General features: G+C 39.8%; 1 protein-coding gene across 2 annotated transcripts in view; it reads left to right on the plus strand.

Annotated features, from left to right (window-relative positions):
* Nucleotides 1-18,413, plus strand: part of ADAMTSL3 (ADAMTS like 3) — a 260,077-nt gene that overhangs the window by 116,437 nt on the left and 125,227 nt on the right. For both annotated transcript variants that reach the window (XM_031440672.2, XM_064480638.1), the window contains exon 7: nt 14,714-14,788. In XM_031440672.2, coding sequence (XP_031296532.2) covers nt 14,714-14,788 — 75 coding nt within the window. The remainder of the gene's footprint in view (nt 1-14,713; nt 14,789-18,413) is intronic.

The following is an 18,413-nucleotide window of genomic DNA, read 5'->3' on the forward strand; positions in this document are numbered from 1 at the left end:
GTAGGAGTGAAAAGAAGGTGAGAATGTATCAAGGGAAGGATTTTCCCAGGACAAAAGAGGGGTGCACACCCACATCACATCAAGAACTGGTTAACTACAGGCACAGTTGGAGAACGTGGTAAGAAATTAACTGTGTTCCGTTATATTGGTTTTTTTTTAAACTCTGTTCATTAGGAGGTAGAGAAAGTTGCTTAAGTGTGAGGGCCCTCAAACAGACTCACAGATACAGAAAGCAAACTTGTAGTTACCAAAAGGGAGAGGGAGGAGAGGAGGGACAAATTAGGGCTATGGGATTAACAGATACAAACCACTATATATAAGATAGAGAAGCAACCAGGATATATTGTATAGCCCAGGGAATTATACCCAATATTTTACAATAACCTATAATAGAGTATAATCTGCAAAAATACCAAATCACTCTGCTATATGCCTGAAACTAACACAACATTGTAAATCAACTATACTTCAATAAAAAAAAGAAGACTGAGGGTTCCCAGAGATTCGACAGTGTTCCCATTGAGGAAAGGAGGATAAGGAGCTCATCAAAGAGAGTAAGGAGACAGAGGAGTAGCTGCAAGGGCCTAGGTGAGATTGGAAACCATGAATTCAGGGAGGTTCCATGGGCTTCCTGAAGGAGCTCGTCTGAGTGGTGGTGTACCAGTGAGGCACGCATTCTGCTGCAAATCATAGAAAACCCAACTCATAAATACAGGAGTTTATGTATCTCTACTAACAAGAAGTCTGGAGCAGGCAGTCAAGTTTGGGGAAGCTGTTTCACAGTGTCTTTAAGGAACCAGGCTCTTGTCTCTCCTTCCCCATCCTTAGGGTATGGCTTTCATCTCCGTGGTTGCAAAGTTACTAGTAAATACTCAAACAACACATTCTGCACGTCAGATGATAAAGAAGATAGTGGAAAAGGCATTCTTTTAACCCTGTGCCCTTTAGTCAGGAAGGGAAGTCCTCCCTGGAGAATTTTGCCTTGTTGACCAGAACTGTGGCATGTGACAGAGTGGCCTCTAAGTTGCAGAGAAACCTAGTAGATAGCATTGCATCCATTCTGTGATTACTAATATTGCTCTAATGCTTTGGAATTACCAATGTTCTCTTCAGGCATAGCATCTCATTTAATTCCACCAGCCCCCTTACATTGCAGTTTTGCTCTTGTCCAACCCATTTTACAGATGAGGAAACTAAGGAACAGAGAAGTTAAAGAGTGTCTCCCATAATTCATTGTGAAAGGCAATATAGGGAAGTAGGTAAGAAATTGGGGTCTGGGGCCAGACTGCCTGGTGCTTACTAGCTGTGTAAGCAGAGCAAAAAAAATTTTTTTTAACTTTTCTGTATATCTTGACTTTCTCATTTTAAACTGGGAACAGCAATTGTACTGCCTTTGTAGAGTTGTTGTCAGAATTAAATAAGTCATTCATGCCGAGCATTCCAAATAGTATCTGTCACCTAGAGAGAGCTCAGTGAACGCTGGCTGCATTTTTATTAGAAATCTTGTTCACTTGGGTACCAAAGGATGTCACACCTCTAACAGAACATCTGTTAAATGTAAACAGACTTCTGAGTCAACTGGTCAGTCTGGACATTGTTTTTGAGAGAGCTGCTGATGGGTGTGGAGGACAGTCCTGTCAGAGGTGTCAAAACATGGGGAATCATAGGAGAAACCAGAGTTAGAGGGAAGCCCAGCTCTGGGGCAGGCGGTGCAGAGGCAGGCCGCACCAGGGCGCGTTCATTCACTAGGGCAGCTTTTGGGCAAGAGGACGAATGGATGGAAAATAATACCCAATAACAGCCAGCTGGGGAGGTTAGGGTTGGCCTTAAAATGTGTAGACATTTCCACAGAAAAGACGTTGTCTTGTCAGAGTCAGAGAGAGATTTGAAAGCGAGATCATTCTAATTGAACCGATGTAGGAGGGAAGTGAAATTGGGTCAAGAAACCAGTCTTGCTGGAGATGCGTGCAGAGGCGGCCCTGGAACGGGAGGGGAGGGGGTGGAGGGCTGCGCTTGCTGGAGGGGGCCTACCTGCCTGTGCCTCATAGCGCCTCCCTCTGGGTGAGGCAGTTCATATCCTCTGTCTCTGTCCCTCTGTCTTCACTCTCTGGAAAAATGTATGTGTACCCATAAGCCCTGAATTTGCCATTCTGATGTTTTTGAGGGGATCTCAGACCCCTGATGCCAAGTCATTCCAGGTTAAGAGTCCCTAAAAAAGCTGATCTTTTTATTAATTTCTGCCAAAGAAGGGCATCTGGACCGCACAGACAGACCCTTGAATGCAGCAAGTCGGGGGATGTGGTGAAAGCTGGGGGCGCCCCGTGGCTGCTGGCAAGTCCTCAGGCGCCATACGCTGAGTCCCGCTAAGGGCTAAGGCTGAAGTTAGCAAAGACGCCTGCCTGCGTGAAAACCCGATGCTTCTCATCCTTGCTTTTCCTTGCGGCCCCTTCGCGTCTGTTACTGCTCTGAAATTGGCCAGCTGAAGCTGTTTTTGGCTGGGATTTTCCATGGGCCATATGGAAGCACTTCCCCATAATCATGCTTTGTGTGAAAGAAATGTGGGAAATGAAGCCACGTCTCTCCCTGAGTACGCATCACCAGGCCTGCAGAGTCCACCAAGCTCCTCCGTGCTCACCTTGCCAAGCAATCATTCCTGTCTTCCCTGGGACTCGCACTGAACGAGGCCATGGCAAGGAGATGCTCTTGGCACTGCTCCGCTCCGGAGAAAGTGCACGAGGTTGCTCACCATGCAGTGAGGCAGATTCAAGGTGTAGGAGCCGGGAGCCAAAACCTTCGCTATGAGAAATATCAGGAATTAATCCACATGCAACACACAAATTTCCTGTTCGGAGGGAGAAGGGGAGAGACTGAACTCACCACTGGCATAAACAGCTTTGGCTGTTGCAACAGGGAACTGGAAGCCACTCAGCTTTTAAAGAGAGAAACTCTAAAACCGCCATGAAGAAGCAGGCACCTCTATTTGGAGCATCTCGATCTGTTACTTAGAGACTCAGTTTTGTCCATTTTTTGTCCATTATTTTGGTCTCGTCCACACAAGGGCATGCCTGCAAGAGACCAATAAATAAATAAGCTGAGTTTGTCTGGTCTGAGCTCTTTGTAGAGTTGACCCTTGGACAAGACGGGTTTGTACTGCGTAGTTCTGGACTTTCTTCAGCAGTAAATAGTACCTTGCTAAACCATCTGTGGTTGGTTGGATCCACCCATGTGGAACAGCAAATACGGAGGAACTGTGTATAAGGAGGGCTGGCTGTAACTTATACTCAGATTTTTGACTGGAGGTGGGGTGGTGCTCCTAACCCTCAAGTTGTTTATGGGTCAACTATACGCTTTTACCTAAAACGTGACAACTAAGCCTACAGATACAATGATGCCCAAGGCTGACCTGGGACACCAGCATTGCACTTAACTTTGGACGTTATGAAGATAACCACACCTTCTTATAAAGCATCTATGGGTACACTTGACAAAAATAGGATCCTGGGTGAGGCGGACTAATGGGGCTGTGTCACAGGATAATTCTTCTGATGTTTTTTCTTCATGCACTGTTCATTTCTCCTTTGACTGTCATTTCCAAAAATAATCTGTACGTGTAACTTACTCCATAACAAAGAAGACTGTATCAGCAATAAAGGTCTTGCTAATGTGGTGAACAGTTTGGTTTTCCTTCCTCCCGTCTTCTCACACTGTCCCTTTCTGCCTCCCTACTCACCAGGCAAGATTCTGATGGATAATACCCTGATGCCAGAGCTGTGTGTAGGAGAGGAATATTCAAACCAAGGACCTTGTTAATTTTAAGGGGATATTTCCCTATTTAATTCACAAGAGAGAGCCTGGCATGGAAGGAGATCCCAAGACTGAAAACCTGGAGCCCCAGGCTTTTGCACTTGCCTCTCACTTGTGTTTGTGTGTATCTTCTAAGTCCTCTGCATCAAGAAAAGCAAGAGGGAAATGACAGGCGGGTTCTGTTGAGAAGGAATGTCATAGATTCACAGAGTAGCCAGACTGACCAGGAGCTCCCCAGCTTAAAGCCCCTTTTTGAACTGCCTGTATTTTTACACTTATGATGAAGTCCATGCCCCTTTGCATGACTTTCAAAGTCTTGTGTATCTGGCTCTTACATCCTGTGTGTCTTTGTGCCCCTCATTCACTAGGCTCCAGTCATGCTGACTTTCTGGAAGATTTTAGAATGCCAAGAGCCCTTCCCCCCACGGCATTTGCACCCACCGACCCCTGAGCCTGGAACGTGCTTCTCCCAGCTCTTAACGTGGCTTCCTTTCTCATCCTTGAGCTCAGCTGTCACCTCCTCAGTTTTTCTTTCACCAATTTACCTAAAGTCAGCCCTTCTTTTTCCTATTTCCAGCTTAGCCTTGACTGCAAGAGGTTTTATTTCATTTACAGTTGACCCTTGAATAACATGGGTTTGAATGGCGCAGATCTACTTATACACAGGTTATTTTTTCAATGGTATTTACTACCTGATCCACAGTTGGTTGAATCCCCATATACGGAACCACGGATACAGAGAGCCAACTAGAAGTTATACCCAGATTTTCAACTGCCTGGGGGTGTCAGTACCCCCTAACCCCCAAGTTGTTCAAGGGTCAACTGTATTTATTTGTTTAATTTGTCTCTCCCACTAGTGAGGTGTTGTAACAACAGACGTTCTGTCTATCATTTCATCCCTAATGCCTGTGTAGTACTGAGCACGCCGTCGCAGCTCAGGAAACGTAGCATGAGTAAACACAGGCTCTTTGATGGAGACAGCTCTGCTTCTCATTATGGTTCTAGTGAGACTGAATAATGTTGCATAACAGAACTGGACTGGAAGCCAAAGGCAAAGGTGATAACCTCAGCTTAGCCACTCGCTGTGATCTTAGGCAAGGTCACATGAGAACTTTGGCTTTTTTGTCCGCATCCTGAGAGTGTTAGCACAGATGATTTCTAAGGCATCTTTTAGCTCTGGAAGTCTGTTAAGTATATCTGTAATTTATTCCTTATTTTTCAAAAGCACAGATCTCGGGATTGAGTGGAGGTCAGAGAAATAAATCCCAGGATCTTATGTGAAGACATCGTTCACCCTTTTAATGAAAAGTTTCCACCGAGATGGTTTGTCTATATTCTTAAAGAGCCCAGGAAATGTTACATATTTGTATTTGTTTACACAGCCTTCTTGGCTCTGAATTCCCTGTCTGTGGTGATAAGGATGCCTTCCACCCTCCCTGGTACAGAGAGGGTACATTTTACCTGGGAGATTTTTCTCCTGTTTTCAGGGGGACAGTGCAGGGTCAGAATGCCCTTCTTGCACTGGCTGTTCCTCAAGTACCTTGAATGCACAATAAACCATATGCCACAGTGGCATATTTGGGGTGACACATTCTGAATCTCTGCATCCCAGTATGGAGTCAGACAGCAAATGACCGTTTAATCCTCACCAGGCTCTTGATTTCTTAGATGCAGTATAAAGGGCAGAAAAGAACAGTTATGCTATGATACTGGGGAACATGCGGACAGAAAGATGTTGTTAGATGCTGTGTGTAACTTAGCCCCCTCTACCGCGTGCTGTGCAAAGCTGGTCCTGGAAATGAGCAAGCACTACAGCATACACTGTTAGGCACTCTGCCGGTTACCTGCTCTTCTAGGGTAAAGGTGTTTTAAGCCATTTAAAGGTATATACCTCCAGGTTGGGAGCAGATGTTTCTACACAGACACGAGGGCTAATAGCTGAGGACACCCATTTGCAGATTCAGCAATAACAGACATCCACAGGAGCCACTCAGGGCGGGAGGGGGTGTCCTAGCAGGAGAGCCGTAGGTATGGGAATCAGTTTTCAGCTTGCAGCTGGTTGCTCTCAACAAGTCGAATTCCTGCCGTGTCTATTGAAAAGATGGTTGTTAATTCCTGAATTTTACTTTCCCTATCTTTGCTCCTGGGCACATTTCATTTATCCCATTTCCATGTGAAAAGGCAGTTTATGGACAGCCTTCCAGCTGCAGAATCAGTGCAGCCACACCCTGACTTTCCTTCTTTCACCATCCACAACCCCACACTACACCCAACAGAGTGACAGATAAACTGGAATCCAAGTTGACTACCCTGCTTTGAAAAGGTGTCAGCCCCTGTACGACACAATGTCACACCAGCTAACTCGTTTTAGCTTAAATGATGCCAAGTGGTTATGGGTGTGTAAGAGCATTAATAAAGCCATTGTTTTTCAGTTGATAAAATGCTTTCACACCCAGTATCTCACTTTAAAGGAAAATAAGTATTATTTTCAATTTTCCCATAGTGTTTATTATTATTATTAGCACTAGCATTTATTCAGATACTTTTCTTCCTTTTAAAAAAAACTCCCTTTATTCCTTGGGAATGGAGAGTAGGGGAAGGGTGTGTGTGTGTGTGTTTGAACCTAAAAAGCAGAAGATAAATGCAGGGTCAAGAAAATAACATGAAAAATGCTTGACCGAAAGTTTTGTTCAGCAAAAAGCCCAACTGAATTTTAAAAAGTCAGAAAACAAAAACCAGGAATGGAAAAGTGGGAATGAGGTTGTCGAAGAGAGAGTAATAAAAGAGTATGTTTCTTTTCTTGCACTCCCATGGAATGTGTGTATTTAGGTTGGTGTATTTCTAGTTGGACTTTATAGTGAAAATAAACGATCTGATATAAATTACAATCCTTCTGGGCTGAAACTGATGTTTATTGATTGGTTAATATTGTGTGGACAATTTATTTCCTGTACATCTTGCTACTTAGCAAAGCTGTGATCTGTGGCAGGAAATGAGACATAGAAAAAATATGACAGAACAGCTGGGCTTGAGTGTTTACGTGTGGGAGGGAAGTCAGGGGAAGCAAATTTAATAGATCCTTGGGTCAGTCCAGTGATTGCAAAATCAAACAAGGGAAACCCGTAAGATGAAAGCCTGCAATGAATGTACTTGTGATAGGTGAGTTTGGGTTTATACAATTATAACTTGGTCTCTTCAGTAGAAGGGTTAACAGTGTAGTTTTTGGTTCTGACACCAGCCATGTGGCTTAGGAACTTTGTGATCTTGGGCAAGTCACTTAAACTTGCAAAACTTCAGTTTTATTAATTTTAGAAAAGGGTTTTTATTAGAACAAAGGAGGTAATTAATCTCAAGTTACCTAGCATCGCGCCTGGGGCCATAGCATGGGCTCAGTGTGGTTTTAATAACTTACACTTACCCAGTCCTACTGGTGGTGAAGTTCTCTTCTAAGCCCTTTGCATATATCATCTTACTGAATCCTCTTAACAACCCCTTGAAACAAGTATTCTTATTTTACCTAATTTTACACATGTAACTGAGGCACAGAGAAGGTAGGAAACTTGTCCAAGGTCACACAGCATTTGTAAGTAGCTGGTATTCCAACCCAGGTTGTCTGGTGCCAGAGTCTGATCTTAACCATTATTCAACATTGCCTCTCCCAGTAGTTTTAGAGTAAAAATAATGCAAATGACATTTAAAGTGTGATGAGAGGAAGCCCTGGAAGATGGCACAGTGAGTAGCAGAATCAAGAATCTCTTACCCCAGATTTCAATGAAAAAGTTTTGGAATAGTTCCAAACAATAAAAATGTCCAGCAGGAACCAGTTCCCAACATCACCACAGAATCTGGATGTTCCTAGATGCAGACCTGCTGTCACCAACACTGCAAGTAGAGAAGAAGCCTTTCCTTGTCTTGTATGTTCTCCGCCATGGGATTCTACACCATTAGGAACCATAGAATTTTAAAGCAGCCTGAGAATCAGATGTGATTGGCGGCCTCATAGGCAAACTTGTGATAGGAGGCTTCACGTGGTCTGCACTTAGCCTGTCCTGGAGCACAGGAAGCAGCTGGCTCCTACCAGCTCTGGGTCTGGCTCCAGACAGAGGGGGAATGTACCTGGAGGCTGTTTGTCTGGGATTTAAAAGTGCCCCATTGTAACAGGGGAGACAAAGAAAGCATGATAGTATTTACATCAGGACTCGGGGCATCTCAGGCAAGAAAATAACAAAGATGAGTATTTACTACCCACCAATGTTCAAAAAACAATCTTAAAAATGTGTGAATACCATTATAGCAAAATATATAAAGAGAACAAAGCTCTAGAGGGATGTAGGAAGAAACTGAAGGATGTAGAACTGCTTTGAGAGACTTGAACATATTTAAGTCAGTAAGTGGGATCTGCACAATGTAATTAGTAGTATTACATTAATAGGAATTACTGAGCATTGCATTTTGAGGGGATGTACTGTCTTTTCAAGCATTTATGGACCATTTACAAAAACTGATTCTATGCTAGACTCCAAAGAAGATTGTAAAAAGAAAAAAATCTCAGTAAAACAGAAACCATCAGAAGAGACCTCACCCTGCAGCTGCACCCATCCAGTCTCTGCTCCCTCCCATTACGGAGGCACAAGTGTCTGTCTTCCTGTCCAAGGCTAATTAATCCCTCCATCTGTGTCCTGGATTCCAGCCCCCTCTGCTTCCTCCGAGATCTCACCACACCCATCATCCCCTCTCTTTCCTTTCCTCTCTGTCTCCCTTTCCCATCAGGGCTAAATGTGACCACATCTCTCCCATCTTAAATAGAGCTATAATTTGCAAAACATGTATGTGTGTATACATGTATATATGCATGTATAATGTATGTATATTAGCATATGTGCATGTGTATGTGTATGTGTGTATATCTTTTAAACTCTCCACATCTCCAAGTCTTACCCTAATCTTTCACTGACCTTTTCTGACAAGTTTTGGAAAAACCGTTCACATTTTCTGTTTCTACTTTTTCATCATCATTTAGTCCTCAAACCACAGCCTCCTGTGCTTATGACCCAGTTGAAACTGCTTTTACAAAGCACATTAACCAGCTTTTTACTGCTTCATCCAAAAGGCATTTTAAGCCCTCAGAGTATTTAGTACTACTATCCATTCTCTCCTTAGCATTTTCTATGTCACCAGGGTTCTCACTTCATTTCTGGTCAGAATTAGAACGGTGCCATTTCCTGCAGAACGGTGAAGACGTGCTGAAAAATTTGTGACTACGGAACCACCCCCACTTACTTTCCTTATGACCTGGAGTTTTCCCTCACTACGCCCTGGGTCACTGCTGTTTGAAACCTGGCTCACAGGTGCTCTGGGAGCAGCATCCCATGGAGACTGCTGGACGGGCAAGTTCTTGGGCTCCACCCTAAACTTCTGGGTCAGGAGTTCTGTGAGCGGAATCTGTGTTTTAACAAGCTCTCCAGGTGATTCTGGGAGGCACTGCCTTGTGAAAGTACCCCAGGGACATCAGATGTATCACACAGTAACTGGAGAGTTACAGAAACAAAAGGGGATGGCAGTGTAGGAGAAGGCATTTAAAACTGTACAGCACAGGTTACTTTTCCATAATCTAAGGACAGTAAATCCTTAAGGGGGGCTCTTATAGGTTGTTCCCTGTTTCTAGCCTTGCCCAGCTGCCCTGCAACATGCCTTTCTCTCCAAGGTAGTACTGGCGATTCGTTGCCCTCCACGCAGCCAAACATTTCCCCTAAGTTTGAACCATCTGGCTAAAATAAAAAGCCAGGGGTTCTGGTCTGAGAGGTTTCATTTGAATGTATAATTGTCAGTGGAGGATGATTGGAAAACACACACACACTCTCTCTCTCTCTCACACATACCTACATGTGTCCACTGACACAGGATAAATGTTTCTCAAAGACACTACACCCCAGGTTCACACGATTTTGCAAGAGAGTTCTTAGCCCAGTTGATCTGGCCAAGTATGATTTCTTCAGCTTAAGGAAAGCTTTCTAATTTATTATTTTCAAAGCCATTTTTGTTACCTATGTAACATGCTATTTGTTTACTTTAGAAAATTTAGAATATCCAGGCAAAGGAAAAGAAAGTGGTACAGTTGACATCAGCCACACGGCCATGTTATCATATTAGTGTGTATTCTTCGTGGGGTAGGGGTACAGTGATTGAGTATGTATAGTACATGTTTATAATTTATTGTTGTAAATTAAGAATTATTTTTTGTAAACATACCAAAGGACACAGAAGGATGTAAAATAGAAGGTAAAAGTTTAGCTTTTGAATATTAATTTCCTCCTGATTTCCAAGGCTTAGACTTTTTGCCTAATTACTCTGGCTAGTTTCTCTAAAAATTTTAAATCAAATCGTCGTAATTGATATCCCATCATTTCTCTAATTAAATAGCAGTGTTTCTAATATTTAAGCTGTAAGTATATTAATCATGGTATGGGCATCTGGGCATTTGTAAATCACACTGCAAGCATTTGGTTTATTATATTTACAGAGAGTTTTTATCAGGAATAGCTATTGAATTTTACCAAATGCTGGAAACCAATTACGGTGATATGATTTTTCTACTTTGGTCTACTCATCTGGTAAACGATTTCCATAGATTTCCTAATTTTGAATCACACTAGCATTTCTTGGGTGAACAACGTTTGGATATAGTGCATAATTAAATTTACTATTAGATACTCATTTCAAATATTTTATTTAGGACTTTGATATTGAATGGAGAGTAAATTGAAATATGTTTTTCCCCTCAAATTTGTATTACAAAAAATTTCAAGTGTATGTAGAAGTTGAAAAAAATAACAAAATTAACTTCTGTACATGCACCACCTGGATTCAGTTATTTACATTTTGCTAAATTTGTTCTATCTAGCTGTTTAGCTATCCAGCCATTCCTCCGTACAACTAACTAGTTGAGCCTAATGAGAATTAGTTACAGATATCAAAACATTTACCTATAAATACTTTAGAATCATTATCCTAAAGGATCCTAGAGGATCTAAAGGAGAAGGATCTTCTTTATATTACCATCTCATTATTACACCTAAAATATTACAGTTTCTAAATATTATCCGATCTCTAATCCATATGCAAATTTCTCCTATTGTCCCAAGAATATCTTTCATAGTTGTTTTGCTCCTCCCAAAAAAGTGATCCAAAGTTCACTTATTGTATTTAATTTTTCTCTTTAGTCTCTTTTATTTAGACCATTTATTTTTTCATAATACTGACTTTTTAAAGAGTGCATCCCAGTTGTCATATAAAATTTCCCGTATCCCAGATTTGTCTGATTGCCATTTAATTTGTTGATCTCCCTCAAGTATTTCCTATAAACTGAACTGTGAGTTCCAAGACTTGATTAGAATTGGACTGAACATTTGTTTAGTCAGGAACACATCCACAGCGATACTGTGAGCTTGATGCTGTACCCTAATCTGGAAGCCCGTGTGTCAGCCTGTCCCAGTCCTGCCAAGTTTGACCACTTGTCTAAGGTGGGGACATACAAATCACTCTGTATGGCGTTAGCTGTGGGCTTGTCACATATGCCTTTTATTATTTTGAGATACGTTCCTTTTTTGCCTGATTTGTTAAGACTTTTTATCATGAATGGATGTTGAATTTTATCAAATGCTTTTTCTGTGTCTGTTGAGATGACCATATAATTTTTTCCTTTTTTTCTCTTAATGTGATGTATCATACTGATTGATCTTTATATGTTGAACCATCCTTGCATCCCAGGGATAAATCCCACTTGATCATGGTGTATGATCATTTAAAAATGCTGCTGAATCTGGTTTGCTAGTATTTTAGTGAGGACTGTTGTATCTATATTCATCAGAGATATTGGTCTATGACGTTTTTCTCCTTCTTGAACTTTTAAGTGGTTTAAATATAAAAATAAAGGTATTAAGATTTTTTATTTATGATGTGTATTATTCTAAATTATTTATTTTTAAATTACATTGATGAGGATAAGAGTCCCCAGTAGACTGTGGGGGAAAATGATGACGATAATCTTTGCTTTCTTCCTGATTATGATGGGAATTATCCTAATGTTTCACCGTTAAGTCTGCTGGTGGCTTCTGATTCCTTATCAAATTGAGAGTGTTTCTTTCTGTCCCTTTAATAGGAGTCTTATCATGATACACGCTGAATTTCGTCAGATGCCTTTTTATATTAATTGAAATGATCCTAATGTTTAACTCATTTGACTGTTAATATAACCAATTATAGTAATAATTTTCCTAATGTTGAATCAATACTTTATTTTTACAACACACTCTATTTAGTCATGATGTGTGGTTCTTACGATAGAGTTCTGGAATTCATTCGCTCCATTTTATTTATTATTTTTATATCCTTAGTCAAAATTAAGATTCAGTTTAAATATTTATCTTTGTGATCTCTGTGTTTGGTTTGGGTATCTGAGTTATTTTAGCTGTGTATCACTAAGTGGGAACCTTTCAGTCTTCTATTATCTGCAACTTACTGTTTGCTTAAGGTTTTGCAAAACTCATCCAGCAAAACATTTTGGCCCTAGTTATTTATTTTCTTTTTTCTCTCTTCTTTTTCTGTAAAAAAATATTTTTAGCTTTTTTGAATTGTATTTTAAAAGTAACTCATCAGTACATTTTCACTATCAAAAACAAAAAATATGGGAGTATGGTTCCCTTTACTCCCTCCTAGCACTGTTTTCTTTCCTCAGAGGTAACCACTGTCAAAGGTTTGGTGAAGGAGGATGAAGAGTTATTATTTAGTGGGCTCAGACTTTCTGTTTTGCAAGATGAAAAATATTCTGGAGATGGATCGTGGTAATCTGTCTTACCCCACTCCCTGGCAACAACTAGTCTATTTTCTGTCTCTGTGAACTCGACTACTTTATATACCTCACATAAATGGAATCATATGGTATTTATCCTTTTGTAACTGGCTCACTTCACTTAGCATAATGTCTTTGTGGTTCATCTCTGTTATATAGCATGTGTCAAAATTGCCTTCCTCTTTAAGGCTGAATAATATTCCATTGTGTATATTTATCACATGATATCTTTCCACTCATCTGTGGCTGGATACTTGGGTTGCATCCATCTTTGGCTGTTCTGAATAATGCTAAGAATATGGGTGTACAAATACCTGTTTGAGTCCTTGTTTTCAGTTCTTTTGGGTGTACCCAGAAGTTGATTTGCTGAATCATGTCGTAATTCTACATTTAATATTTTGAGGAACCGTTTTCCATAGTGGTTGAATCATTTTATAGTCCCAACAGCAGTTCACAAGTGTTCCAGTTTCTCCACAACCTGAACAACACTGGTTGTTTTCTGTTTTTTATTTTTTGCTTTTGTTTATAATGGCCATCCTCATGGGTGTAGAGTGGTATCTCCTTGTGGTTTTGATTTGCATTTCTCTAATGATTAGTGATGTTGAGCGTGTTTTTATGTGCTTATATTGGCATTTGTATATCCTCTTTGGAGAAATGTCTATTCAAGTCCTTTGCCCATTTTTAAACTGGGTTGCTTTTTGTTGTTGTTGAGTTGTAGGAATTCTTTATATATTCTGGATATTAACCCCTTATCTGATAGGTGATTTGCAGATATTTTCTCCCATTCTGTGGGTTGCCTTTTCACTCTATTGAGAGTGTCCTTTGATGCACAAAATTTTGATTTTGATGTAGTTCAAATTATTTAGTTTTTTCATTTGTTGCCTATTCTTTTGACATCATATTCAAGAAGTCATTGTCCATATAATTGATTTTTAACTTGCTTTTTTATTCATCAGAATATATGTTGGCAGTCTTTCCACACCAAGTAAGGTAGCTTCTTATCATTACTTTGATCAGTTGTAGAGTATTCCTTAGTATGGCTATGCTGCTGTTTATTTAACCCCTTCTGTAATGGTAGATATTTAAATAGTGTTCATTGTCTTTTACACGTATGTATATTAAAAACAAACAAACAGAAAATCTAGGAAGGATATTTATTGAAGCGTTAGAAGTGATGATCTCTGAGCAGCAGGATTAGAATTACTTTCATGTTGTCTGGTATGCTTTTTTTTTTTTGCACTTTCTGATTTTAATAACAAACAGGTATTTTTATTTAATAAAACTTACACACAAAACAAGTCAATAAACATAGTGACATCCTTTGATCCAACAATTTCACCCCAGAGGCTATCAAAGATTTGTTCTCTGTAAGCTAAACAAACAAAACTCAACATTTACTTGAAGTGATTCATACGGTTGATTAATGTCCTAATGTCATTTAGCAATAGACTTAATGTTCAAATAGAGGACTGCGGGATAAAATTTCATATATGAGCTTCGATTATTTTATTGCCATAAAAATTAATTTCAGGATGTGTAATGATTAATGACATGGAAAAAAACCCTGCAAGGACCAGGATTTCTACTAGATAATTATCTAGGCCAGGGATTATAAAAATTTTTTTGGGAAGGGCCAAATGGTAAATATATTAGGCTTTGTGAGCTATATTGTCTCTGTTACAACTGCTTAACCTCTGCATTTGTATGGCACAAACAGCCTTAAATGAATGAGTATGGCCTGAGGACCCACCCCTTCAAAACCCTCCCCATCAAAGCAGGTAGATGAGGCCTGGGGAATGAAGGCATTTGAGGGAGTAAGCCAGTGCATTTATTTAAAGCTTTTTTTCATGTTTAAAAAAATGTATTTAAATGAAATGATGTGAATGGTATTAATATGCCTTATACAGAGTAGCTGCTTTCCAAAGATTTCTTGACAGTAAGATGGAAATGAAATATAGTTCAGAATGCTTTGCAAATGCCCCAATTTTGATTGAGTTGCTTATTTTCATGGGCCTTTAGTGCACAACGTTTTTTTTACATTTGTCTTGTGTTCTTTCCCAGGGGAAGAAAATGTAATTGCTGTTCCTTTGGGGAGTCGAAGTGTGAGAATTACAGTGAAAGGACCTGCACATCTCTGTAAGTAGAATTAAATCTTAACATGCTTTTCCTTCCTGAAAATTTATTTAGCGAAAAAAAAACCTCTTTCTTTGGGTTAATGGATAGGCAGACCAACATCTTAAGGATTTTGCCTCCCAGTCTGAAATAGTCCGTATCACTAGGGGATGATCTATACCCTGAATTTTTCAGTTCTCTTGCCCTAGTAGGAAATATACCAGCTTGGGATTAATCTCTTCATGGGAGAGGAAAGCAAGTTATGTGAAATAAATTGTTTTTATATGGTGAGTAAACTAGGATTTGAGAGTCTTCTGCAGATTTTAGCAGTTGGGGACAAAAAAAAACAAAACAAGATTTAAAACACAGTACATACAGCTGACAACTGTAAGTTTGGTTGCCAGCACATCACGACCTCTGGTCTGGGGGGCGCTGAAATTACACGCTGGTTTCCCAGAATATGGAGAGTTTGAAACAATAGAGGATTGAAATTGTATTGTTTCTTTGGCCAAAGTGACATGGCATCTCCTCTATCTTAGCCTTTCTGGTCTCTTAGGACCTAAAAATACCAAAGTTCTGCTTCTCTCCCAAGGTCTCCTGTGGCCACAGGCACAACTTTCTTAGGCTTTTCCCAAGGAAAATGGGCCTTGGCCAGGACTGGGTCCCTGGCTTCTTGAGAAGCTTACTGTGTTCAGCACTATATTTCTGTAAAAAGTACAAAACTGTTTATAACTGTTTTAAAGCCACACAAATCAAGGTCCACTGGATTAAAATGCTACATATTTTGCCTTTTTTTTTTTTCTGAGCCACCATCTTAGATTTTTCAAATCATAAAAATTTCTCAGGGCCACAAGCATTGTACCTTTTGGGGAGCTTTTAAATGTGTGTGTGTGCGTGTGTGTGTGCTTGTGTGTGTGTGAGTTTGTGTATTTTGGATTCAGTACTGATATTCTAACTGGAAATGTCCTTTGAGAAAAATTTATATCAAAATGTTAAAGTAAAAATGGTTAAGGTTGCCAAGGATATAGATTAAAATCTTAAAAAAAAGAAAGAAATTCTGTAGTATATTATGACCTAAATTAGAGAAGCAAGAAGATATCTTTAAAACAGTGAGGGTGAACAATGATCGGAAAGTCTTTTTTTTAACTTTATTATATGAATTATGACTAAAAGAATGTGACTGACTTATTTAACTAAAATATTAAAATGTTTACCTCTATGTAATGGTCAGTTCCCTCAAGGCTTTCTCTATAATGAAGCATCCAAACATTTTAAACGGCTTAAAAAAGCCACAGCCCTTGATGAGAGTAAGTCTTCATTTCTGTCAGTGCAACCCTGAGGCTTGATGACAGGTGAAAATCATTCAGATCCAAATTTTGTGGCTCATTTGAGTGATCACATTGTGAAATACCATTTTGGATTCAGAACTATGAAGTGCTGAGCAGCATAATTCACAATAGCCATAAAGAGAGAACAACCCGAATGTCCATCAGTGGATGAATGGGGAGATAAAATGTGGCATGTGTGGAATATTATTTGGCTGTAACAAAGAAGGAAGTCCTGACATATGCTACAATAGATGTGATCCTTGAAAACATTATGCTAGCTGAAAGAAGCCAGTCACAAAGGCCACATACTATCCGATTCTATTTCTATGAAGTGTCCAGAGTAAGCAAATCTGTGGAGACAGATGGTAGATTGGAGCAACCCAACTCACTCCTACGGCTCCTACGGCTGGAGTGAGTTGGATTGCTGGGAGGTAGGGGGCAGTGACTGTTAATGGATATGGGTTTTCTTCGGGGGAATGATAAAAATGTTGCTAACTTAGATTGTGGAGATGGTTTCACAATTCTGTGAATATACTGAAACTTTTGTGAAACCATCTTTCAAATGGGCGAATTTTATGGCATGTGAATTTTACAGCATATTGAAAAGATGTTTTAAAAAAGATGCAGGGACTGGGCCTGATTTTCTCATGATACTAAAGGCAATTCTTAAAAATTCAGCTCTAAAAACAGTTTTATAAGCTCTAAAAACAGAATAAGTAGCCAGTAAACAGGTTAAGTAAAAATGAATATTTTGAGGCCAAATGTTCGTTTACATACATATATGTTCTGGCATATTAGACATAACCTTATACTCAAAACTGGCACTGCTACAAGAATGGGGTTCAAAAATATTCCCATTTCTCCAAAGGTGGCAGATCTGTTGCTTGGAATATTTTTCCTTCTGAATAATCTCAAAATTGGCTCTAAAAGTGTTTCTGAAAGTTATCCTTCTCTGCCAGTGAATAGAATGAACTGGCTTCATTTACAAAAGATTTAGTTAACATTTCTGAACATCTAAATATAGAAGCGGCTTTATTTTCTTGATTTAGATCAATGTTTTCTTAATTTTTATTCAAAGATATATTCCTGAAATTAAGCTTACTTTGCAGTGATAAATCATTCTTTTCAAGATTTGTACTAAGTACAACCCTCCAAAAGTCTGCATCATTGAAACTGGAGAACACCCAGTAACGTAATGTTAGTCTCTCTGCTGTGGAATGGAATTTAATTACAGAACGTCCATCTCACATATTGCCTAGAGGTGCTTAGAGCCTAAATTTCCAGTCCTTTCGTAAGCTTGGCCTCAGCATTATACCAAGCACACAGCTCCAAATTTTCTCTAAAATTTCAAAAATGGAAACAATATGAGGGTTTCTGCAAAAGAGATTTTATTGTAGAAAAACTTCAGCATTGTGTTTGACTAGCAGTAAACTTGAGAAGCCAAGATGCCATAAATTGGAAACCTCCATTATCAATTGTAAGAATTGGGTTTTTTTTTTTTGTCCTCTACGCCCTGTCTAATGACCATATATAGAGATGCATAAATATGAACGTGGACACTGTGCATAGTGACCAGTCAGAGGAAATGGAATCCGAGTGAAGTATGCACATGTAAAACACAACTCTCAGCATAAGTCTGATGTGTTTATAGCCAAGTCAGCCATGCAGAATGCTCATTACATGTTTGGTGGCCTTCTAGGAATTTAAGGAGACCTCCTGGGGATGATTAGCATGACTCTGTCTCTTTTCAAAGACTCCTGGACTGAGTCTTCTTAGGGCAAGCCCTTCAACTAGAAGCATTTGGAAGCATTCATCATCCTTCTAGCCATTCCTTCTGAAAACAACTGGTCTGGGTCAAAATAGTTAAAGGCACCATTATAGACTTGAGTTGTGAAGATTTGTGGATTTAAGAGGGCCTTGGTTTCTGATCCTAGTTTTATCTCTTTGAGGGCACGCATCATCTCTTCCTTGACTGCTCTCTGCAACCCCCATCATGTTAAGCCTGAAGAGGGAGAAAAGGCAGTAGTGGGCAGCAGTGGAGCTGGGGAGGTGTTTACAGGTTTGCTGGGCTCTCCACCCAGCACTAGCTGCCTTGCTGCAGAAATCACCTTGAGTCTGTGAAAGCTCTGAGAACAGAATGGCTGTGCGTGCAGCTATCCTGAGCTGTGAATTGCACATTATCACAACATAGGGCTACAGTACCTACCTGGGAATGCTAGAAATTAATTTTTAAAAAACGTATCCGTAAGTCAACACGTCATCTGAATTGCTGACTTTCTCAAACTCCTTTTCCGCCAATTTTGTAAGAGGCACGGACACTA

This window comes from Camelus dromedarius, chromosome 29 (genome assembly GCF_036321535.1).
Source record: "Camelus dromedarius isolate mCamDro1 chromosome 29, mCamDro1.pat, whole genome shotgun sequence".
In the NCBI taxonomy this organism is placed as follows: Eukaryota; Metazoa; Chordata; class Mammalia; order Artiodactyla; family Camelidae; genus Camelus; species Camelus dromedarius.